This window comes from Pteropus medius, unplaced genomic scaffold, assembly GCF_902729225.1.
Source record: "Pteropus medius unplaced genomic scaffold, Ma_sr-lr_union100, whole genome shotgun sequence".
Lineage (NCBI taxonomy): Eukaryota > Metazoa > Chordata > Mammalia > Chiroptera > Pteropodidae > Pteropus > Pteropus medius.
Window position 1 is genome coordinate 560848 of NW_024356248.1, and position 22421 is coordinate 583268.

Consider the following 22421-nt stretch of genomic DNA (forward strand, 5'->3'; position numbering starts at 1 on the left):
GGGACTGGGAGACAACATACATATGTAAATGAGAGGGCCGGACGGGCCGAGAAGCTAGTGTATCTGCATATGCATGAGGGGCGGAGCCTAGCATGCCCAAGCTTGAGGGCAAGCGCTGCCCCTTCCCCTCTTCCCCCTTTTCCCAAGATAAGCTCCATCGGGGCACTTGGACCGCAGACCCAATACCTCCACAGAGCTGCGCAACCCTGGATGGGAGAAGCAGACCTAAAACATGGAAGAAGTCCTGGATTTCGAGTCCCGGGAAGACGGAGTCGATAGGGCCTGAATGGAGAACGCTCAAGGTCACTGCGGTGACCGAGTGAAGGTCATGGGGAAAGGCGGGGCCGCGTGCGTCCGCCTCACGCGGGCAGCTACGCACTGACTCACGGACCATGCACAGACTCTTTTATTTCTCTAGGGTTCAAATTCCATGTGGATAGGGTCGGGCTTGGGTCTGGGGGCAGGACAGGGACCCGGGTTAAAGTCGGGCAGTCACTCGAGCCTGAAGAGGTGTTTTCAGTGCACTGAGACGTGCAGTCTCTTGTTCCGGCGTCTCTTGAGCCCCTCGATGTATCGCTGCAGCTGCTTGGTCAGGAAGTGATCCCTGCCGATCTCTGACCGGTAGCCTGAAGAGAGAGCTCCGCTCAGGGCAGTTAGCAAGGGCATGGCCTCTCCAGCGGCAGATGCCGTATGTGTGGTTTGAGGAACTGCGGGTGACTTGGGTTGGGAGGAGCTCTAGGCGCTCTGGTCTGTTAGTTTGGGGAACTTTGGATCTCCAAGGTTCTGAGCCCTGCTGGTTTTGTTTGTTTCAAGTCATAGACCTGTGCTCCAAATAGATGGGGGATGAAAGCAGGATGGAGTATTGGGGAGGATGAATGAGAGCAAGGTTAGAGAAGATGTTACAGGCCTGAAATAGGACAGGGGCAGCAGGCAGCTTTTCAGCTGTCTCCAGCCCACCCACCCTAAGCCATTAGCCAGAGCAAACCAGGGGAAGTTTACCCAAATAATCTACTATCCAAAGGCTCTTCACATTACCTAGGGAGGGAGCAAAGGCCACACAAAAGCTGTCATCCCCATTGGGCAGGTAAGGAAACAGCCTTAGAAAAGCTACATCAGCTAGAGAGGGGCTGCAATAAGGCTGGAGCCCAGGCCCCTTGCAGATAACCCCATGATCTCCCAACTGGGTCTCTCGGCACCCAGTCCCCAATTTTTCATTTTTTGTGGGACTCCTGGAATATTTGTGGGTGGTAAGAGAATCTGACAAGACAGACACATCCTGAAACCCCAGTCCCAGGGACCCAAGCCCTGCGAAATTCTCCAAGGTCTCTTGTGGGAGCTGGGCTCACTCTGGAGGGCTTTGGTGAGGATTTCCAGAGCTTCATTCTCCATGAGTTCCGTCAGAGGCAATGGCAGCTGGAAAGGCAGCAAGAGGCTCAGATGTCCAAGGGACCCCAGCTCTGCCCACAGCTGAAGTACCCCACCTGCTGCCTCCCACCCCAAGACTCCCAACCAACCTGCCTGCCTCTCCACCCACCACAAACCCACCCCACCCCTTCACCCTGTAGCCCAACTTGCCCATCCCCCACCCCACTAAAATCTCATCTCCCTGGTTGCTTCCAACCCTGTTCTGCTGCTCCACCCAGTAGGCTCGATGATGGGGTATGTGCTTCAAGATATGGAGTGATGGCATTGAGGAAGATATTTCTGGGAGAAGAGAAAAGAGAGATTAGTCAACTGCAGACTGCTGGGTCTTCCCGGGAGCAGAGATGTATGGGGTGACATCTGGTGGGGCAGAGTGGCCCTCAGAAAACTCCAGATGCCACTTTAGTAGGAAACAATATGAGAGTGGTCTACAACCTGGGGCTTTACTGTCTCACCTACCAAGGCCAGCTCTGACTGCCACACTGTGTGAGACTTAGGGCCAGTAAACAAACTTTCTGACCCTCAAGTTCTTCATCTGTAAAATGGAGTCATAAGAATGGGCTCTTATAGAGGTCATTAAGTTAAAAGGTGATCATGAAAGAGAGGCCCAGTGCCTGGCACACAATAAGTGCTCAACAAATCGCAGTTATTATACTGTTACCGGTTTCAATTACCTGATAAAGGATTAGGGGGAAGAGGGGAAAGGGGGAGGAAATCCCAAACAGGGCCCAGCATGCAGCAGGTACTTAAAAATTTTAAACAATGACTGAATGAATGACAGGCACCTCCTCAACCAAAACAAATCCACTGACAATGAATTAACTCTCTTCTCTCAATTATCTTGGTGATTCCATTAAAAGCACGGTCCTACCCCGCGCCACCTTTGCGCATTTTTGTGCGTGCCTCTCCTGGATCTGGCATGCCCCGTCACAAAATCTTGTATGACGCCTGCCCGGTAGGGGGCGCTCCAAGAATGGGTGACTTAAAGCGTGAAAAATTAGTGCTGGCGCCCCTCCCAGGGAATACTAGAAATTTGGATCCTCAGCTTCCCCTCGTTTTACACCAACAGAAATTGAGGCCCTGTGAGCGCCCCTAACCCAATGAGGCCACACTGACCCAACTCGGTCCTGGCATCGTCGTCTTCCTCTTCTAAATGGCTTTCCAGGGAGCCTACGGGGTGCAGCTCCAGCTCCAATAAGGTGTCGTCGTCCATCTCTTCTGGCTTTAAGTCGACATCGGCTACTCTGTTATCCCATTCTTTCCAGCCTCCGTCCGAGCTGTAGCCGGCCCTTTGGTTGTACCACTCGCCAATCTTGCTGCCTAAGCTGCTGCCGTCCAGGTCGGAGTCCTCGGAGACATTAGACCGCTGCACGTTCAGCTTCGGCTGCGACAGTGTGGCCATGGACCACAGATTCCGAATGTCGCTATGTGAGTCCGACTTCAACGAGTTACGGCAGCCCGAAGACTTGGCCATCTCCTGTGGGCCACATACAACGAGAGTCGCAGGGAGTTGGGAAGGGGAGAAACAGCCCGCTGGAAGCGGGGTTCCTGAGCCCAGCCAGGCCAGGACTCCACTCCGGTAAGGGAGTGGGCACTGTTGGGAGCTGCCTAGAGTGAGTGAGAGGAAAGCTAGGGGCCCATGTCGGATAAATGTGGGAGCTGACAGGACGAGGGACCCAAGGAGAGTTCTTACTTTGAAAGTATTTTCCTCCATGGTTCTGTCCCAACGGACCCAGTCGCCACAGGCCTCGGGCGCGGAAGAGGGGGTCACGCTCCAGAAAGGGGGAGGGGCAGGGTCTCATTCCAGAATGGCGATGGGGTCTCAGGAGGGAAGAGTTCGAGCTACAGCCCTCCACACTAGATATCATTATTTCTCTCCCATCCTCCTGCCCAGTAGCTGTGCTGGGGTCACAGCCCATTTTAGCAGATTGCTCAGCGGGACCCTACCCGATCGGCTCCAAGCAGAGGCGGGGTCCGACGTGGGTGCAGAGGAGGTCACGGGAAGCCTGATTTGCCCAGAGGTGACCCGGCACAAGCACTCCCCCACCCCTACTCGCGTCCCCGGAGCGCGCACGCCCGCAGCGATAGACTTTTTCATTTATTGATGCAGGCTTTGAGGCACAGTGTGAGGTACTGTGAGGGACAGGCCCAGCCGGGACAGCGAAACATAAAGCTTTGGGGGTCTTGAAATGGATGAAGGAAAGGGCCAGGAGCCGGGGCGGCAGTCAAGCAACCCGCAGCCTGCTCCCCAGGCTCCAGTCGGGTCGAAAGAGGGCTCTTTGGTCAAACAAGCAAAGCATGCCGGGGAGAGGGCAAGAACGAAGCCCTTTGAGGGGCCGGGGCGGGAGGTGGGGGGGGTCTTGTCCCCTACACCGACACGCCTTTGTCCCGGGGGCGCCCTGGGCCCCGGGGACGCTCAGCCTTCCTGGCAGGGTTGGGGGCGCGGCGGCGACCCCGCGGCGCGCGGGGCAGCGCGCAGCCGCGCTCGCTCTGAGTGTCCGAGGACTCGTCGATGAAAGCCAGATTCTCGCTGGGGTAATCCAGAGCGGAGGTCGTGGGCGGGGAGGGCGGCTGGGCCTTCTCGGGGGGCGCAGGGGATGGGGGCCTGCTGGCGGGCCGCGCTGAGCACGGCGGGGGAGGCAGGAGTGGCCGCTCCTTCTCCGGCGGCGGTGGTGCCATGGGCCCGCCTCTCTGGGTCACCCGCGCTGTCACCGTGCCGGTCCAGCTGGCAGCCTGAGCCGTGAAGCCGCCCATCTGTGCGGGAGGAAAGGCAGTCCTCGACCGGCTCCGCACTCCCGGGTGCCTGCCCTTTGCCACTCACGCATCGCCTCCCTTCCCCTCTAGTCCTCCTGCCTCAGCGCGCCCAAGGAGGGAAAGCCTCATCGCCCAGCCGCACGCTCTCCCCTCCTCCATCGCAGCGAAGCGCCCTCTTCCCCCAGAGCGTTTCTAGAAAACTCGTTTTATTTCAGCTGTCCCTCCCATGTTCCCAGACACCTTTGCGCCTCCATCCCGTTCGTCCGCTAGGCGCGGAGAATGGGCTGACAAAATAAAGGTCGCCCGATTAAATTTGAATTTCAAATAAACAACTACGATCTTAGTGTAAGTATGTTCCATGCAATATTTGGCATGTACTTACACTGAAACATTTTTTGATGTTTATCTGAAATTCACATTGAACTGGGCTTCTTGCTTTTTTATTTGGTAAGTCTGGCAACCCTATCCATAAGAGCAGAGTTAAAAATCACCTGCAAACCTGTCTGAGTTTATCCCTTTGTCCCCAGGCCACACCGGGACTCATTCAGTCCCTGCCTGGAGGAGCCCCCAACGCTGGAAGGGAGGCGGGCTGGCCAAGCGGCAACTGGGGTACAGCGCGACGGCTCAGGCGCGGTGCCGACCCAGGGACGCCTACCTCTGCCCGAGTGCGGCGGGACACTGCTCGCAGCCAGTTCCCGATGGTGGTGAGGACGGAGGCGAAGTAGGCCAGGCCGAGCAGGATCCAGAACCACACCAGCGGCTGGTAGGCTGCAGAGTTCTGGTTGGGGCTGGCGCCTGGGATACCACCGGGGAGGGCAGAAAGAAGTTGATTGTGGGACAGGCGCTGAGGCTGTGAGCGCTGTTTCACGGCCCCGCTTCCCTGCTCATTGAGAGGATCCGCCCTCCCCTGGGCAATGAGTGTGTGTTTGAATGCACGCAAGAAGATGAGTGTGCACGACTCGAAGGTGTGCAAGATAAGAGCATGTGCAAGATAAGAGTGAGGGTGCTCACGTGCAAGAATGTGAGCATGTGTGACGGGTGCATCTTATATGTGTGAACATGCACGGAGGCGCAGGCATGCAAGAACGTAAGTGTACATGAGGTGTTGCATCCGTGCAAAAATGTGAGAGTGCATTCGGTGAGCGAATGTAGGGGCTGGAGCGATCCCATGTGAGGGCACAAAACGCCACGTGGAATTTGGAGGGAGAAGCGAGAGTACAGAGCCCTTGGACAGGAATAAAGTGGGGGAGTGCAGCACAAGAAAGGTGGCCTCACCGGCCACATAGTCCCCGAACCCCACCGTGGTGAGCGTCACTACGACGAAGTAGATGGCCTCAAGCTTGCTCCAGCCCTCCACATAGCAGAACACGAATGTGGGGGTGAGGACAAAGAGCAGGCAGCCGACCAGCAGGAAGAGCACCGCGGACAGAACTCGCACCAGCTCCGGAGGCACGTGCCACTTCTGCAGGGAGGGGCAGTAGGCAGGACCCAGGAGTCTCCAACACCTCCATTCTCACACCCCACTCCCCCTCCTCTGGGAACCTGCGGGGTAGGCTCCTGCGATCTCAGGGCCCCGCGCTCACGTGCGGAAAAGGGGACGTAGGGAAGGATATCCCAAACCCAACACAAGGGCGCGGAACTGCTCACCAGAAAGATGGCTTCGATGTGACCGATGCCGCGGCGCAGGGAGGAGCCCAGCCGGTCCCCGACCCCTGCCAGCAGGATCCCGAACAGCGGGATCCCCACCAGTGCATAAAAGATGCAGAAGAGGCGCCCGGCATCTGTGCGCAGAGCAGCATTGCCATAGCCTGGGCAAAAGGGCCGTGCAGGAGGTCTAGGGGCTGCCTGGCACCCCTACCTCCCCCTGCCTCTTCCCCAATGAGAAAGCCCAGCCCCTGTCGCCCCGCTCCACATGCCCCGTCCCCTCCCCCACCGATGGTGGTGATGATGGTGCCTGAGAAAAAGAAGGCGCTTCCCAGGTCCCAGACTGAGTAGTTGCTGTGACTGGTTGAGTTGATGTCAGGGTTCGCACCCCCTCCCAGGGCATCAGCCACCTCCTGCAGGACAAGGCGCAGAGGGAGGAACCTCAGTCCTTCCTTCCTGTCCTGGACAACCCCCTGGCCCTTCAGTCTTTAGAGTGGTTCCCTTCCCACCCCTCCCAGCTCTTCCCTTCCCTCTGGTCTCCTTGAAGGCAATCCCTTAGAGCAGACATTGCAAATTGGGTAGCCAAATTTCATTTGACCTCCACATTGTTTTAGAAACATTTGAGTTATCTGCCCTCTAATTTCACACAACGGATTTCCAATTTTACAGTGTTCAGGAATACAGACTCTGAGACCAGACTGCCTGGGTTCAAACCTTGGTGCTATATGAACTGGAGCAAGCTAACTCTCCGTGCCTCCATGTCAGCATCTACCAAGTGGAGATGATTAAACCTACCATATAGAATTATTGTGAAGAGTTAAAGCAGCGTGTGTTCGTTAAATTAGTCATCACGTAGTGACCATGCCCAGTGATTTCTAGCTTTCCACAGACCCTATCACTCCCATTGGCCCCATGGAAGCTGAATTTGAGCCCTTTATTCGAAAATCTGATGAAAATTAGGGACCCTCCCTAATTTTGCATCCAATTTTAGGAGTTTCGTGGACACACAAACCCTTGCCCAGCCTGCTGAAATCTGGTTTTACATAGCTGGTGCTCAATAAATATGATTAATGAAATAATCATAATGTGTCTGCCCCTCTTGCCAGCCTGCAGGACCCCTGGGGCAGGGCCTGTGTTTTGAGAGCACCTGCCCTAAGGAATAGAGGTCAGAGCATGGTGAAGAGGGCCCCTTCCCCAAGGAGCACAAAGCCAAGACACAAAAGTAGTGGGTGTGGGGGAGATCATAAACTACATCTCTCTCTGCAGTCTGCATTAGCAAGACCCTTTGCAAATTAATTGTCCTAAAGTGACTGCCCCAAATCCTCCATAGCTAAACCTGCTGTCTGCAGAGTGAAGTCCAAACTCCCTAGCCTAGAGTTTAAATCCCTTTCAATCTGGTCCCAACTTCCCCTCCCTCAGTCTTCTCTCCTGAGACTCCCATTTGGGAACCCAAAGTACGGTGACCTTCTCCACAGATTTCTGAGATGATCTCATTTCCTGTAATAATAATTTTTAAATAAAGCCAAGAAGTGAAATGTATGATTAAAGGTGATTTAATTTTTATTTTGCAACACTTTTCCAGCAAATTCACTACTTAGGGGGAAAAAAAATCCTTTGTCATCCTGTGCGTTCTAATTTTTGCTTCAAATGACTAGGCATCTGCTAAATCCAAGTTCTGCAAAAACACTCTGAGTTTTCCGGCTTCCACACCTTTGCCCATGCTGTTCCTCTGCCTGCATTCCCTTGCAACCCAATCACACATCTCTAAATTCTACCCATCTCACCTGCCTCATTTCAAGTACCAGCTCTTCGCAAAGGCCCCTGGCATCTCCCCTCTTGCCCCCGGCTCCTAGCCCAAGGCCCAGCACACAACAGGTAGTTAACAAAATAGGAAGTAAGGAAAGCTCCTTTTCCACTGAATTCTAAAATTAGCTGTCCTCGAATCTGTCTCCTAGTCCACATGTGACATCTTCTAGAGCAGGGCCTGCATCTGTTCCACCCCGATGTCAATTTCCCTGCTCACCTTATGGTGTATAGCAAGTACCCAGCACACAGTAGGTGCATAATTGCTTCATGATTGACCAATTGTGAAAGCGAAATAGAGCAGCTGTTGCCCATCATTCTAGGTTCTGCTCTTTTTTTTTTTATCCAGGAATAAAAGCAATTCCATTGTGAAGATAAAATAGGTCAGATTCCCTCCCTCCTTCTGCCCAGTGGTCTGGCCAGACACACTCTCCTGCCCAGGCCTTTTGGAGCCTTGCTTGGCATTCTAGAAATGTCAGAGACAATGTCAGGCAGCCCTATGTCTCGGGCCCACCCCACCCTCATCTCTGCTCTGGGTCCTGTCACATTGGGAATCAGCTGGAACATGGAGGCCTCCATGTCGATGGCCCATCCCTCCAAACAAACAGGCAGAAAAAGAGGTACTCTTTACTAAAGTAATAAACATTCATTTATTAAAGTTAAATCTTAGGTTTTTAATAGGATAGTGACTCAGGAATCAGAGAAAACCACAGAAGTGTTGCCTGACAGTAATCCAGAAGATTGAAGCCCAGCATTTTTCTCTACTCATGAGACCAAAGCTGCCCCTGTTCCTGATTTGCCCTCCCTCTAGCCCCAATGTCATAAGCATCTGTCCTGGGGCAAAGGCATACTTAACCTGGCATCCATGGTGGCATGGACAGGCATAGGGGAGCCTGGAACCCTCTGAAATCGTCTGTGCGTGTTTATATGTGTCCTTTTCCGGGGGGAAAGGGGAGTGTTCAGTGTTCTTGGGCTTCTCTAAGGCATCTGTGACTCCAAAGAAGTATAAGAACCAGTGTGGGGTTGCCAGATTCAGCAAATAAAAATATTGCATGGGACATAACTATATTTTAAAACTATTTATTGTTTAGCTAAAACTCATATTTAACTGATATCCTGGATTTTATCTGGCAACCCTAGACCAGTAAGTTAGAGCTGTGAAAATATAACATATCTCATGTGCTACAGCCATTCATTCATTTCTTCCTTCAATCCTTCATTCAACCACCCTCACATGCTGAAGGAGACCTTCCAGGAGCATGATCTAATGCCAGGCACAGCAAAGAAAACAAGTGCCCCCATGGCCGCCATATTGAAAACACAGAGACCTGGATCCCAGTCTCTGCCCTGCACCCTCCAGCTGCACCTGGCTCTCAGGGATGTGGGTCTGGAAGCAGCACCCCAGCACATGGCCCCACTGGCATGCAGCTAGTACCAGGGGGTCATGGGTGACTGCTGAAGGGGCTCTCGTCCACGCACCTTGATGAAGAGCCCCACGTCTTGGTCGCTCACACATGGATGGAGCCTCAGGAACTTCTCTCGGACCTCCCCTAGCTCCCTCTGGGCCTGCTGCTCATAGGGCTGCTCCAGGGCCCGGAACACCAGGGCACCAGACACCAAGTAGAGCAGGACCAGCGCCAGCAAAGCCAGCAGCGTGGTGCTACGCATGGCGCGCCCAGGGGCCCGGCCAATTCCACTGCCCTCCTGGGGAGGCCGAGCAGGAGGCTCCTGGAGGGCTGCGGTCACTGTGGGCAAAACCGGGGAGGCTTGGATCAGTAACCTGGCCTGACACCCCTACACCCTCCTCCAACCCTTACACGCCCCAAAGTCCTTGGAGCCCCCAGCCCTACTGCCCACAGAAGTCGTCTCCTCATATTCCTCTGGCTGGACACTTGGGACCAGAACACACCCAGTCCTCCCCCCAACTTCGGTCCTCCCCCTTACCTCCACAGCCCGGCCCTCAGCCCCTGTCCGGGGACTCCAGGGTACAAGAAGAGAAGAGGGCACCGGGAAGGGAAAGGAAGGAGAGCGGAAGAGGGAGAGACTGAGCCTTCTGCGGGAAAGGCAGGGCGAGCGAGGAAACGCCGGGAGCCCGGCGGGGCCGTGGGGAACCAGTCTCAAAGGAGGAGGCTGAGCGGGCGCGGGTTCTCAAAGGGAAAGCGGGAGGAGAGGCCGGACTGCACAGGGCGGGGACCTGGCTGCCGGGTCCCGGTTGGTCCACTGCTGCTGCGGCAGCATCTTCGGATTCCACTCTCCCCTCCAGCCTCTCCCTGCAACGCTGCTAGCCGCGATGGGCCGGTCGGGGAGACTCCAGGGTCCCCCAGCGCCCCGCAGGGCTTTCGAGGAACCCAGGGGCGGGTCCGGGTCGCTGCGCAGAGGCGAGGCATAGCCGGGATTGGGGGTAGGAGGAGAGGGAGGGTGCCGAGTTCCGGGAAGGTGCGGGGCGGGGGCAACAAGGGCCGGACCAGCGCAGCAGCCCCCGGGGCAGCTGTCAGCCCCCGGGGCGGCGGGGGCGGCGCCCACGCGCACACGCGCCGCACAAAGCTCCGCGCGCCCACGCTCCTCCCTGCGGTGCCAGCCGCCCGGTTGCTCAGGCTGCATGCAAACGCTCAGCCTGCACTCTCCCCAGACTCACGGGCACACCCGGACCCCCAGGGGCAGGTGGGCCAGGCCGCGGCACCCCAAAGGTCCACGCACACGTGTGCACACGCTCGCATACGCACACCCAGACCGCGGGGCCACAGCGCAGCGCCCGCCGCCCAGACACACTGCACACTCGCCGCTCGCTCCTACTGCCTCCCGCGTCTTTACGCCGACGCCTCGGAGCGTGACGGACGGCAGGACGCGCGGCCGCACAATTCCCCGGGGCGCCCACGAGAGGGAGGTGGCGCCCCGCCCGGACGGTCGCCCACGGCGCGCCCCGCCCGGCAGTCCTATCCGCACTCCTTCCCGCGCCCATCCGCCCGCACTCACTGTTGGCCCCGCTGCGGCTGAGGCTGCGGCTGCAGCTGCGGCTCAGGCTCCCGCGCGGCCTCGCCGGTGCCGGCTGGGCCGCGGAGGCGGCGGCGGCTGCAGGGGCGGAGCGGGCGGCCGCCAAGGCTGGGACCCCCCTCCCGCCGCCAGAAGCCCCCCTCCTCCCGCGTTTAACCCCTCCAGTGCCGCGTTTCCCTCCGGGCTGCGCCGTCGCCGCCGGCGCCTCCCTTTGCAGCCCCTAACCTGCCGCCGCTCAGTGCCCTAATCCCGTCCCGGTCCGGGAGATGAGTGGCAGAGGAGCCCAAGAAGGGTTGTCGCTGGAGTCTCAGACCAGAGCCCTGGCACTGCCCCTTCGGCCAGCCGGTGTGCCAGTGGCACGGCCCGAGGCTGGACATCATCCGGCTCACCTCTCTGGACAGGCGCCACGCTAACCTCCCAGGCCCACCGTCAGATCTGAAGGGCCCTTAGCTGCCCGCCCCTGGGAACAGCCTGGCCCTTGGGCTCAACATTTATTTAGAAGGGAGGCGATTCTATCAAAGGGTGAAGGATCCACTAAGGCAAGCTGGAGTTGGCCCATGTGGGGTGGGGCCCAGTTGTGGGAAGTCATGCTGGGCCACCTCCTGTCCCTGCTCCTGTGTCCCCATCCCTTAGTCCTCAGCATGCCCATCCCAGCATGGAACTGATGCCAGCCCTCCCTCCCCCACAGTCTGAACAGCCAGGGCCCTGGCAGGTCCTGGAACTCCAGCCATTGTTGCTCTTAGCCACTTTACAACCCGCCCCCCCTCTCCAAGACCCTGCTTTTGCCTGGGATCCTCAGCCCTCAGGGTGGGTGGCAGAAGCGTGGGCTCTGAGGCTGACCACCCCCTACCAGTAGGTGGCCTAGACCAGTTACCAAACTGGAGCCTGCCAGTCCCTACTTGTAAAATGGGATGCTAACTTTCACCTCAGGGTGCTGTTCTGAGCATTAAAGAGGTCAGTATTTCTAAATGCTGTTCTGAGCATTAAAGAGGTCAGTATTTCTAAATGCTCTATTGTGTGCAGAGCACACACAATAAAGTGCTCTACAAATGTTTGCAATTTTCCTTTTAACAAAAAGTGATTGTCCAGCTTCTAGCTGATTCTCTGATTCTCAGATGCACTTTCCGGAAGTCCTTGAAGGCCTGGTTTCCAGGATAGTCCCAAGTGAAGTGCTAGGCCCCAGGGACTCCAAGGAGCTGGGATGGCCAGGTCCGTGTGCAGGAGACAGGCTGTTTGATAAATAACTGCCAGCCAAGAGACAAATCTCCTAGGGCTGTGGCAGCAGAGGGCAGTGACTATGCCATTAGAGGCGTCCAAAGAAGGGGGCTCAGGACAACCAGGCAGACTGTATAGGGACAGCCCCCCACCCCACCCAGCCAAATCCATACCTGGTAGGGAGATGGGGGTTGCTAAGTCATGGGCCAATTCCTCTGCAGGCCCTTGAACTAACTCCTGGACCTGAAGGCCAGGTTGGATGTAATGACAGGGAAGCAGGGTCTCCAGAAATCCCAATCCACTAGAGGGCGACAGGCATAAAAGCCACATAGTTACAGTGCAAGGAGACTCAGGAGGTACCCTGACCCTGAGAGGGAAGGCTTCATAAAGGAGGTGACAGCTGAAGGAGGCCTTGAAGAAAGAGTAGAAATTATTCAAGTAGGGGGAGATGAGTGGGAGCAGGGCTCTTGTGGTCTTCCTTCCCCTCAGCCTGCAGGTTCCTCCATCTCCCTGCCCACCAGCCCGGGGGAGGTAAGTGGCCCCTGAAGCCTGGCGACCCCCTTCAGTGGCCAGTATCTGATCAGCCTTCAGCCAAACAGGTGATGATTCGAAGAGCACAGATAACTGACAGACGGTGGATGGACATGGGGCACAGACACTGTTTATTGAGTGGCAGGTGCAGGAGAGGTAGCTGGCTCCAGCGTAGAAGCGGAGGCGGCAGGTCATGCCAGGGTGCTGTGGGCATCTGGCAGCCAGGGCCATGTCCCCCATCCTAGGGGACAGCACAAACTCACTACAATAGAAGTAGCAAGGAGCCGGCCGGGGGAGGAGGCAGCCACAGCCCCCAGGATCCTGGGCAAGAAGCAGCAGATGAAATTGGCACAGGGGCCTGGGTGAGAAGGACTGGGGTCTGGGTGTTCTGGGGAGAAATGGAGAGGGATCACGTCTGTGGGGTGGAATAGAGACTGTGGTGGTGGCTGCCTGGTCCCAGCACCTGGGAGAAGAGCAGAGGGGTGGTCCGCGTCTGGCTGCCCCCACACCAGCCTGGCTCCCGCCCGATGGCGCCGTACCAGCTGCCAGAGCCTAGGCTGCCCGACATGCTGCAGGCAGAGAAACAGGGTCAGTCCCAAGGCAGTGACCAGGGCCATATTCACAAGAGTTGGGGGAGGGAGAAAGGCTTAGAACAGAGCCCAGTGATCCAGACCTCTAGGACCCAGGGCTTGAGCCTTGCAGACTGTGGCAAACTGCATCCTCGGGGTAAGAGGTGGAAATCAGAGGGGGCCCCCACCTAGTACCGACAGAAACAGAGGCTACTGTAGGGGCTGGGGGCTGGGTGACAAGACCTGGCTCTAGGTCCCCATGGCTCCATGGAGCAAGCTGGGTCTTGAGGTGGGGCTGGGGCTCCTACCTGGTGCTCTCGCCCCGGCCATGCTCCCAGGAGCAGCTCTCTTCTTCACAGTGCCCAGCCCGGTCGAAGAAGTAGGAACGGGAACCAAAGACCTGCCCATTGAGGATGCGGCTGGTGCTCTGGGGGAGTAAGCCGCCGTTGATGCTCTCTCCTGCCCCCCACGGACCTCCCCCAACCCACCCAGGCCCCAGCCCATGGAGTCCCAGCGCCACACCTCTCCACTGGCCCTCACCAGGTCCTGTGGAGGCCGATGCACCCGGAAGAAGCCCACCAGCAGGGTGGTGGGCAGCAGCTCCCACACAAAGAGGATGAGGCCAAACACCAAGTAGCCTTTGTTCCCTAGGTCATTCACCAGGTCCGCCTGTGGGAAAGCAGGGGCTCGTGTCAATCTGCCACCGTGCCAGTGGGACACCATGCCACGGCCCAGGCCAGCTGGGGACCAGGAGCCATGGCTACTAAAGAGGTGGCAGATGTGTCCAATGCCCACCTGGTCAGAGACGTTGTACCAGTCGTAATCGAAGGCATCGAGCCGGCTCCGGGGGGCCAAAGCCAAGGCCGCCAGGTTGTAGCAGGCCCGACTGGCATAGAGCAGAACCATGGCACCACCCATCGCAGCCGCCTGGCACACACTGGTCCCCTGGCACGGATGACAACAGGGGACCCTCAGGGAGGAGAGGCTCCAGCTTCCCATCTACCCTGAAGAGCAACACCCAAAGATCCCACAGGACACCAAGCATCAGGGCTTGTGACCCTACCTTGGCCTCCAGGTAGATGCTGGTGGAGGGGGCCCGCCGGGCAACAAGGCAGAGGCAGGCGGCAAGAGAGAGTGCGCAGATAACAAAGAGAGAGTCGCTCACCAGGACACGCACCAGCAGGAGGGCCCAGGGCTGTGCCCGGCGCCGGCGGGACAGCACAGCACACAGCACATTCACCAGCAGAAAGAGCAGCGAGGCCCCCACAAAGGCCCCTCGGACGGCCAGCCTGCAGCCCACAGCAGAGTCAGCCCCTGTCTACAGCCCTCAGTGCTCACCCACCACCCAACCTCCCCCAGGAGACCCCGGTGTCTATCAGAACCTCAGGTCATCCAGTCTGAACCTACTCCTCCGGTTTTACAAATGGGGAAACTGAGGGCCAAGGAGGTCAGAGGTGACTGACAGCTGTGGGCCGTTGGAAGGAGCACTAGCTTGGGAATCAGAGATCTGGGTTTAAGCCCTGGCTCAGCCTCCAGCAGGTCTAGGACCTTGAACATGTTGCTTTCCTTGCCTGGGCCTCAGTTTCTTCATCTCTCAAATGGGGATAATAAGAACCTCACAAATAAGTTGTAAAAATCAAAGATGTTTGTGAAAACTCTTTAAAAACTGTGAGATGTTATACAAATGACAAGAGTTATCACTGCCCAAGGTCACCCAGAATCGGTTTGGCTTTAGAGCTTCCAAGGGCTGCTGGAGCCTCCAGCTCCTCCTCCACCGTGAATGACACGGGTCCCCACTCCCCTCGCTGTTTCTATTATTGTTGCCCTTCACATATGCAACGCCTCTGCTGAGCCATCTGTGCCAGGTGCCGCACTTTTCCAAGCTCTTTCACAAACATCCCCTGGGCTGTCCTCGCCTCAGCTCTGCCATGGGGTAAGGAATGGGCACTGGGCTCCCCCTGGCTTGAGGACTGAGCCCACCAGTGTCCCAAGTACTTACAAGCCTCGGCTCATCTCTGGCCGACGCTTCACCTTGGCCTTGAACACCACCTGGGAGGAGAAACGCCCATCATTCCTTTGGGCCTTTGGGGCTTGCCACCCCCACGGCCCACTCCCACCCATTACCAGAGTTACCTGGGCAAAGTAGAGGTTCATAAGCGTCAGTGTGAAGAACTGCAGGCAGACAGGGCAGCAGTAGAGAAGCCAAAAGGGCAGGGGCCCCAGGCGGTTGGCTCGGGGGGTATCTCGGAAGTAGAAGGAGAAGAGGGTAGTACGCAAGGCAGCCCAGAGCAGACAGAGTGCAAGGAACACCGTCTGATAGCTGAGACGCTTGTGCCCATACAGGAGCACCAGCCAGAGCTGGGCATAGACGGAGAAGAAGAGCAGGGCATACAGAGTGGTGTAGGCCGCAGTCAGCCCCAGGGTCACAGCCGGTGGAAGCGCAGGCACCAGCCCAGCAGCAGGCACCAGGCCAGACAGGTTACTCTCCATGTCAGGAAGAGAGGCTTGAATCTTGAGACAGAGATGGAGGGGCTGGCAGGGGGCCAGGAAAGTAAAAATAAATACAGAGGGGTGGGAGCTGCAGGGTGCAGAGGCAGAGATGGAGAACTCAGGAGGAAAGAAGTTGTGGCTGGCCAGGCCCTCTCCCGCAACAGAGGGACACTCGCCCTTGCAGCAGCCCTCGAGGAGGGGCACAGGCAGCCTGGGGCCTGGCCCCGAGCCCCTCACTCAGGAGCGTGGAAGGGCAATCTCTCTAGAGCTGACTGGGGTGGTGGGCCAGTCCCAGAGCCAGGACCTGGGGGTTGCAGGGGCTGAAGGAAAGGGGTCCTTGGCCTTGGCTCGCTGGAGTCGTCCCGGCAGGAGGGGGAGAGCCGGCCTATGCCCGTCGGCTCAGGGTAGCGGCCGCTGAAGGGGGACCCGGCTCTCCCCCTCCTCAAACTGGTGAGCTTTCTCTCCTTCAATAATCCGGATGGGGTAGGGGGGTGGGCCTCTGCCTTTGGTCCTCGAAATTCCAGATGCTGCCCCCAACCCACCCCCACTGCACCTCACTCTCCAAATCGCGAGGGGAGGGAAAAGGTCGACGCCAGGCCTTGGTCTGCCGCTGGGGGAGCCGGCTCCGGTCGCTGGGAACCGGGGCTCCGGCTCCCCGGCTCCCGCGGCTCCGCCCCCTCTTGCGCCTGCGCGCGCGCCGTTCGCCACGCAAATTGCGCAGGGTCTAGCCGGGGCTCCGAATCCCGCGCAGCGCCCGGCGCGCAGTCTTTCAAGAATGGGAGCAAGCTACGTCGCCGGCGGGCGCCAAGGGTTACGGGAGGCGGCCCGCGGCCAAGGCGCTGGGGCGGCACCGCAACCGGCCGGCAGTAGGGCGGGCCGTGCCCGGGACCACCGGCCTCTGCTTCTTCGAGGGGCTGCCAGCGCCCATGCTTCTCTTTCCCATCCTCAAACAGATCGCGCAGCCAGGCCGAGGGCCGCAACGCCTTCCCCCCGCCCGCTCTCTGAAGGAAACTTCCGCCCTCAGCCAAGATGGCCCCGGGTCCCGCCCCCTGGATCTGAACCCGCGGGGCCCCGCAGCTCCCGGAAGGTCCGCCCGCCCCTCGCCCGGGCCGGCTGTGGTTCCCGCTCACCTGGCTGGCCGCCGCGCGCGCGGGCGAAACAACCGCGAGTCTTACGGCCACCCTCACAGGAACCCTTATCCCTTTTCCTGAGCCGGGACAGCCATCCTGACAGGGAGGAGGCTCCTTGCTTATCTCGAGTGCTCCCCAGATGGCGCGGGGAGTGGTGCACCTGATGCGGGCGGTGCCAAGTTTCCACAGTGGGGAGGAGGAGAAACCCGGTCACCTAGTCGGACGGAGCAGTGACAACAGCAACAACAATGCATCCGACGGCTGAGTTTCAATTAAAGCTTTGCAAAGTGCCTTCACTCACAGAAATCACTCGGTTTACAAAGTTCACTGGCTCCTGAGGGAGATGTCATCATCCCTGTTTTACAGGGGTGGAAACTAAGGCCCAGAGGGGCTGAAGGACTTGTCAGTAGAAGCTAGTCCTCAGGTTAAGAGAATCCCTCATCTGCTTCCACACACGCCCCATATCCAAGAAAGTCGGGAGTAGCGTATACGGCGGCAAAGAACGGACTCAAGAGGAAGGCGGTGGGTGGGGAGCAAACAGGTCCGGCAGCGGGGGCGGGGCCCCGGCCGAGAGTGGCTCCGCCTTCTGGCCAGCCCTGGTGACATTACGATAGTTGATTGGGCCGGGTGGGTGACAGTTCCCGTTTCCCAGGCAACTAGGTGCTAGAGGGAGGTGCAGGCCCGGGTCTGGCGCCTCGAGATCGGGCTTAGGGTGAGACTGGCGTACGGTCACCACGGGCGGGCGGGTCCGGGGCCTGGGGCTCCACAGCACCAGGGCTCCGGAAGGAGATTTAGGTCCTACGTGGACAGGTCGAGCTCCCTGCTCAGCCAGACTCAGCGGACAAATGGGGGCCTGGGAGGCAGGGCGGACCTGGGGTTCTAAGGTGGGAGAGGGAACCAGGGGCTCTTGCTCCCCCACGCCCGCCGGCTGCTGTTTGTTCCAGCTGTGCCTTAACTACCTACCATCTTGCCCCCACAGCCCAGAGCATGTTCCAGATCCCAGAGTTTGAGCAGAGTGAGCAGGAAGACTCCAGACCTGCAGATAGGGGCCTGGGCCCCAGCCCCACGGGGGACCAGCCCCCAGGCCTCAGCAAGCACCGGTGTACAGCCTCAGGCCTCCTGGGGGAAGCTGGTCATCAGCAGGGGCAGCCAGCCAGCAGCAGCCACAATGGAGGTAGGGACTCCCCCACAACCACCTGCCTGTCTTCTTTGCCCCCAGCCCAGTAGTTACCTGCACCTCAGTCACATCCACACTCACTGGGTAGCTTTGTGTAAGTCCCTGTGCCTCAGTTTTCTCTTCTGTAAAACACTGTAGGGCTATTAGGATGATTAGCAGAATATATAAGAAGCATTTGATTACGGTGCTGGCGCTTACAAAATGCTCAAAGAATGTAGCTGTTAGTGTAGGGCCAGAACAAATCACCAAGGCAGGCGGTGAGCCAGAAAGGGGAAGTGACTTGCCTAAGGTCACACTTGTTTGGTGGTTCCTTTGGTAGAAAGCAGGGCTTCACTGCCTGCAACTGTCTGGAACACCATTGTTTTCATTAAGTGTGCAAGGATGTTCATGGGCGCATGACAATGGATATGTTCAGCCCTACCCACTTACTCAGAAGCCCAAGTGTAAAGGAAAACCTTTCCTGGGGCTGGGGCACCTCCAGCCACAGGCTCCTCCCATTTCCCCACCCCAGCCCCAGGCCTGTTCTTTGGGAAGATGGCCAGCGACAGTGGGCACGCCTGGGCACCCACCCATGCTCACTCACAGAAGAGCCATGCCCCCTTCCTCTCCCTTTCCTTCCCCAGAGTGGAGAGAGCTGCCTCTGCCTCTGCCCTGCCCAGGGTCATGTAGGGGTGAGAGCCGATTGACGGTGGGATGGTTCGCATGCATGTCCCCTCCCCTCAGGGAGTTTACAAAAATCCTTCAGGTTTTTTTTTTCCAGTAAATAGGATACTTTTTAAAAATTTAGTTGACACAAATGAGTTCCATTTTGACAATGGCTGGCTTGGCACTGCTAAATCCCCCACCCCATAGACTAGGCTTCTGATAGAGCTGGCATTAGCAGAAAGTCTGGGATGCGTTCCCCAACCTGGGCTCCCAAGGAGAGCATGAGAATTACAGATTCAGACCCTGAAGCTAGACTGTTTAAGTTTGTATTCCTGTTTGTCTACTTATTGACTGAGTGACCTTGGCAAGTTACTCGCCCTCTCTGTGCCTTAGTTTTCTCTGTCAATAGAGACAGTGAGTAACTTCCCTCATAGGGTGTGATGGGGATGTAATGAATTAAATACCCGTGAAGCACTTCCACGTTGATACAGCAAGTGCTCTTATGCTTGTGATCCTGGGCGAGGCGGCAGTGCCCAGACCATGTGTCCATCTGCAAATCACTCACCTTCCGACTCTAGGGCCTTGCATCTGTCAAGTGTGGTGGTTGTGTGGTTCTTAGAGCTAGTAAAGGAGAATAATAGCTGATACTTCCTGAGCACTTAAGTGGCCAGCTGTGTGACCTTAGGCAAGTTCCTAACCTAAGTGCCTCCATTTCTTCATCTGTAAAATAGGGAGAACTTGGCATCTGCCTCACTGGGATGCTGGGAGGCTTTAGGAGGTGAAAGCAGGAATATGGTGGTTGAAGTGGGGCCCACTGAGCTCCTGACCCCGGCTTCACTGCCCACACCCCACAAATGGGCCTGATCCTGTCAGGAGTCTATTCCTGGTTCCTCCAGTCCCTATCCCCAATCCCCGCTTCTGATTTAGCTACCTGTTCCCACTGCCATCTCACCCCTAAAAGGCTTTATTGTGTCCCTACCTGATCTTGGGCCTGGGCTTTGGTGACATTCAGAACAGGTAGGGACTCTGACCACACCCTCTTAGCTTAGGCCTTCCTGGATCCAGCCCTCTCTTCCTTTTCTTGGCTTTCTCGCCCATATATCTGGAGCTGGGACCCCGGAATCCCTGCAGCCCCTGGAGCTGACCCACGGGCTCTACGGAAGGTCCTTTGTAGGGAGGAGATAGTTATCCCCTGGCTTCAAAGCCTGGCCTAAATCTTGCTTTCTCCAAAATTGCCTTCCCTGACAGATGGGCCTTGCTCTGACTCATCTGAGCCCGTTTCCGGCGCTTGCTCCAGGCCTGTCTTCCACTATTACTTAGCTCTGGGTTTTTGCTCTGGGGAGTGGTTGTTGAATGTTTGTTGGTCTGGATATGGGGATGGGGTTGGCAGGAGTGGGAGGATGGCACACAGTAGACAAGTCAGACAAACTCCGAACACAGCAAAGGTGCCTCATTGAATAATGACCATCGTGCACTTTTAGCTTACGAAGCACTTTCATACTATTTTTGTAACCTGTATTACACAGCCACTGGTAGTTAAAGGCTAGGTTTGTCCCCACAGAGGTGAAGACACAGACTCAGAGAGAGCTGAAGGGTGCTTGGACAAGGGAAGAGGTGAAGCTCAAGTAATAATCACTAGACTCTGGATTCCAACAAAGGTCTAGGGATTTCTAGCCTCAGAGTTTCACAGCTGTGTGGCCCTGGGCAAGTCTTAACTTCTTTAAGCCTGTTTTCTCATTTGTAAAATGGAGGCAATGTTAGAACTCACCTCCCAGGATGGTTAGGAGGATAATAAGGTAATGCCCAGGGCCTAGCACATAATAAGTTCTCCGTAAATATTACCTAGTCAACAGACCTGTCTGGACATTTTCTCCAAATCAGGTGCTGTGGGAGGTGCAGACAAGCTGCTGACAGGTTCTGGTTCTCCAGGGTCTCCTGGAAGCCACAACAGTGAAACAGATGAGCACCAGCAGGTCACCTGCAGAGCTGGAGTTCAGCCCTGCCAGGCTGGGGACAGGACACCTCCTCATCCAGGGGACTCTTCTCCTCTGCTGGAGGATGGAGATGATTAAAGAGCTAACAACCCAGGTGCTTGCTGGGAGGCCCCCTGGTCTTGCACTAATGACTATATCTACTATTTATTATGCCCTTATTTTGTGCCAGGCATAGAGGAAGCTCCTTTTATACGCTAAGGCCCTGGCCCATTATAAGGGCTCAATTAAGATTTGTGGGATTAAGGAGAAGTTAATTCGAATCTTCACAAAAAAAACCTATGAGCTCCTCTCAATTTATATTTGAGGGAACTGGCGCCCTGAAGGTATATTCTCATGTGCACACAGATACATCAGCGGGCTGGTGGAGCGAATGCTGGGGGCACAAAGGAGTTGGGATTCACGTCGCCACCCCACCCCACCCCCAACTCTCTCTGCAGGCGCCGGGTCTGTGGAGCCCAGGAGTCGCCACAGCTCGTACCCCGCCGGGAACGAGGAGGATGAAGAGGCAGAGGAGGAGGAGCCCAGCCCCTTCCGGGGACGCTCACGTTCAGCGCCTCCCAACCTCTGGGCTGCACAGCGCTATGGCCGTGAGCTCCGGAGGATGAGCGATGAGTTCGAGGGTTCCTTCAAGGTGAGCGCCGCCGCGGCGAAGGGACGGGCTAGTCCCAGAGCATGCCGGGACCTGCACTCCAGGTCACCTCCCACTTGGCTGTCCCGTCCGAATTCCACGGCATGCCGGGACCTGCAGTCTCGGGACTCGTTCCTTCCCGAGCCCCAGAACATGCTGGGATCTGTAGTCCAGGCCCCGCTCCAGAATTCCAAAGCTTTTGAGATCCCGAAATCCGTGGAGCGTGAGGCATGCGAGCCTCTCTGCTCTCGGCTGGCTCTTTCAGATGTCCGAGGTCTCTGCCTTCAACTTCGGAACCACTTCTTTAATACTCGTATTGTGGTCCCATTTTCCACGTGGTAGATCTCCGGTTCAGGCGCTAACATACAAGGCCTTAGGTGCCCTCTCTCCCCGCCCCTGGCAAGGAGCGTCTAGGATCTAACGCGTCTCATTCCTAAGGGGCCAAACAAGATAACTCTCATGCTTAATTAAGTAATTAGAAGACCGTCCCTCCTCCCCCGGCAAAGGGGATGCTGGGAGTTGTGGTCTTTGCTTTCCCCGGCTTCTCACTTAGAGCTAGGATTCTGGAAGTGGAGGCCCCTGACTCGGGCTGCCAGGATAAAAGCTAACTCACTTAATTTTTTCCTCCTCCCACCCCGAAGGGACTTCCTCGCCCGAAAAGCGCGGGCACAGCGACGCAGATGCGGCAAAACTCCAGCTGGACGCGCATCTTCCAGTCCTGGTGGGATCGGAACTTGGGAAGAGGAGGCTCCGCCCCCTCCCAATGACCTTGCGTCCCACTTCCGGAAGCTCTCCCCGTTCGCGCCTCTGTTGTCAGCCATCTTGGGTGTGGGCGGAAGTCGTTTCCGCAGGCCTATGCAAAAAGAGGATCAGGTCTGTCCCTTTCAGAAAGGGGGTTTGAACCAGAGCCCAATTTCCTTCCGGTGTGTGCAGGGACCACCGAGGATTCGGCCCCATCGGATATTTTGAAGTTATTCTGCCCTTAGCTACCGGAAGTAGCCCCCTGACCCCGCCCCAGGCGCCTGCGCCAGGTGAGAGTCGGAATAACCCTAACTTCAACGGAACCTTTTCCTCTGAGGTACCCCTGGGGGCCGATGATCACCACTAAAAATGCTAATAAAGCCCGCGTCTGTGCCGCCGACTCTCCTGTCCATCGCTAGGGGCTTTGCGGGCAGAGGGAGCACTGAGTTTCAGACGGTGCCTGCGTTTCACACGTAAGGGAAACTGAGTCTCTTTCTGAGTGACCGAGACAAGGAGTCGGCGAGCGGAGCCAGGGTTACTTGGCTCCCAGGAAGCGGAGTGCTGCCGGGCCCCAGGGACGTCCAGGTCCTTATCTCTAATCTGGTAATTGGTAACTGCAGGCCGGCCGGCCGCCGGAATTCTGCGTTCTGCAAACCGTGCCGCCGTCCCCCAGGGAGGGTCATTTGT

General features: G+C 57.2%; 4 protein-coding genes across 12 annotated transcripts; 1 reads left to right on the forward strand and 3 right to left on the reverse strand.

Moving 5' to 3' along the window:
- Nucleotides 1-390: 390 nt before the first annotated feature.
- On the reverse strand, nt 391-3748 carry CATSPERZ (catsper channel auxiliary subunit zeta). 2 transcript variants are annotated; one of them, XM_039860095.1, is made up of 5 exons: nt 3116-3448; nt 2539-2899; nt 1622-1704; nt 1347-1413; nt 391-626 (listed from the first exon to the last, which is right to left on the reverse strand). In XM_039860095.1, the coding sequence occupies exons 1-5, from the start codon at nt 3134-3136 to the stop codon at nt 517-519; spliced, it is 642 nt and encodes a 213-aa protein (XP_039716029.1). In that variant the 5' UTR covers nt 3137-3448; the 3' UTR covers nt 391-516. The 2 variants fall into 2 exon arrangements, with proteins under 2 accessions (XP_039716029.1, XP_039716028.1); XM_039860094.1 differs by having other exon boundaries at nt 391-1413; nt 3116-3748.
- Nucleotides 3508-9403, reverse strand: KCNK4 (potassium two pore domain channel subfamily K member 4). The gene is made up of 6 exons (XM_039860111.1): nt 9103-9403; nt 6110-6233; nt 5824-5984; nt 5452-5638; nt 4832-4971; nt 3508-4176 (listed from the first exon to the last, which is right to left on the reverse strand). The coding sequence occupies exons 1-6, from the start codon at nt 9289-9291 to the stop codon at nt 3790-3792; spliced, it is 1188 nt and encodes a 395-aa protein (XP_039716045.1). The 5' UTR covers nt 9292-9403; the 3' UTR covers nt 3508-3789.
- A 3067-nt stretch (nt 9404-12470) lies between these two features.
- On the reverse strand, nt 12471-16464 carry GPR137 (G protein-coupled receptor 137). 6 transcript variants are annotated; one of them, XM_039860079.1, is made up of 7 exons: nt 15063-16464; nt 14929-14978; nt 14107-14218; nt 13725-13874; nt 13452-13598; nt 13238-13356; nt 12471-12929 (listed from the first exon to the last, which is right to left on the reverse strand). In XM_039860079.1, the coding sequence occupies exons 1-7, from the start codon at nt 15417-15419 to the stop codon at nt 12770-12772; spliced, it is 1095 nt and encodes a 364-aa protein (XP_039716013.1). In that variant the 5' UTR covers nt 15420-16464; the 3' UTR covers nt 12471-12769. The 6 variants fall into 6 exon arrangements, with proteins under 6 accessions (XP_039716013.1, XP_039716012.1, XP_039716009.1 ...); XM_039860078.1 differs by having other exon boundaries at nt 14095-14218; nt 15063-16463; XM_039860075.1 differs by having other exon boundaries at nt 13238-13329; nt 13993-14218; nt 15063-16462.
- A 689-nt stretch (nt 16465-17153) lies between these two features.
- BAD (BCL2 associated agonist of cell death) lies at nt 17154-22134 on the forward strand. 3 transcript variants are annotated; one of them, XM_039860108.1, is made up of 4 exons: nt 17154-17261; nt 17529-17723; nt 20803-20996; nt 21635-22134. In XM_039860108.1, the coding sequence occupies exons 2-4, from the start codon at nt 17537-17539 to the stop codon at nt 21758-21760; spliced, it is 507 nt and encodes a 168-aa protein (XP_039716042.1). In that variant the 5' UTR covers nt 17154-17261; nt 17529-17536; the 3' UTR covers nt 21761-22134. The 3 variants fall into 3 exon arrangements, with proteins under 3 accessions (XP_039716042.1, XP_039716041.1, XP_039716040.1); XM_039860107.1 differs by lacking the exon at nt 17154-17261 and adding an exon at nt 17267-17359; XM_039860106.1 differs by lacking the exon at nt 17154-17261 and adding an exon at nt 17268-17433.
- The last annotated feature ends 287 nt before the right edge of the window (nt 22135-22421 follow it).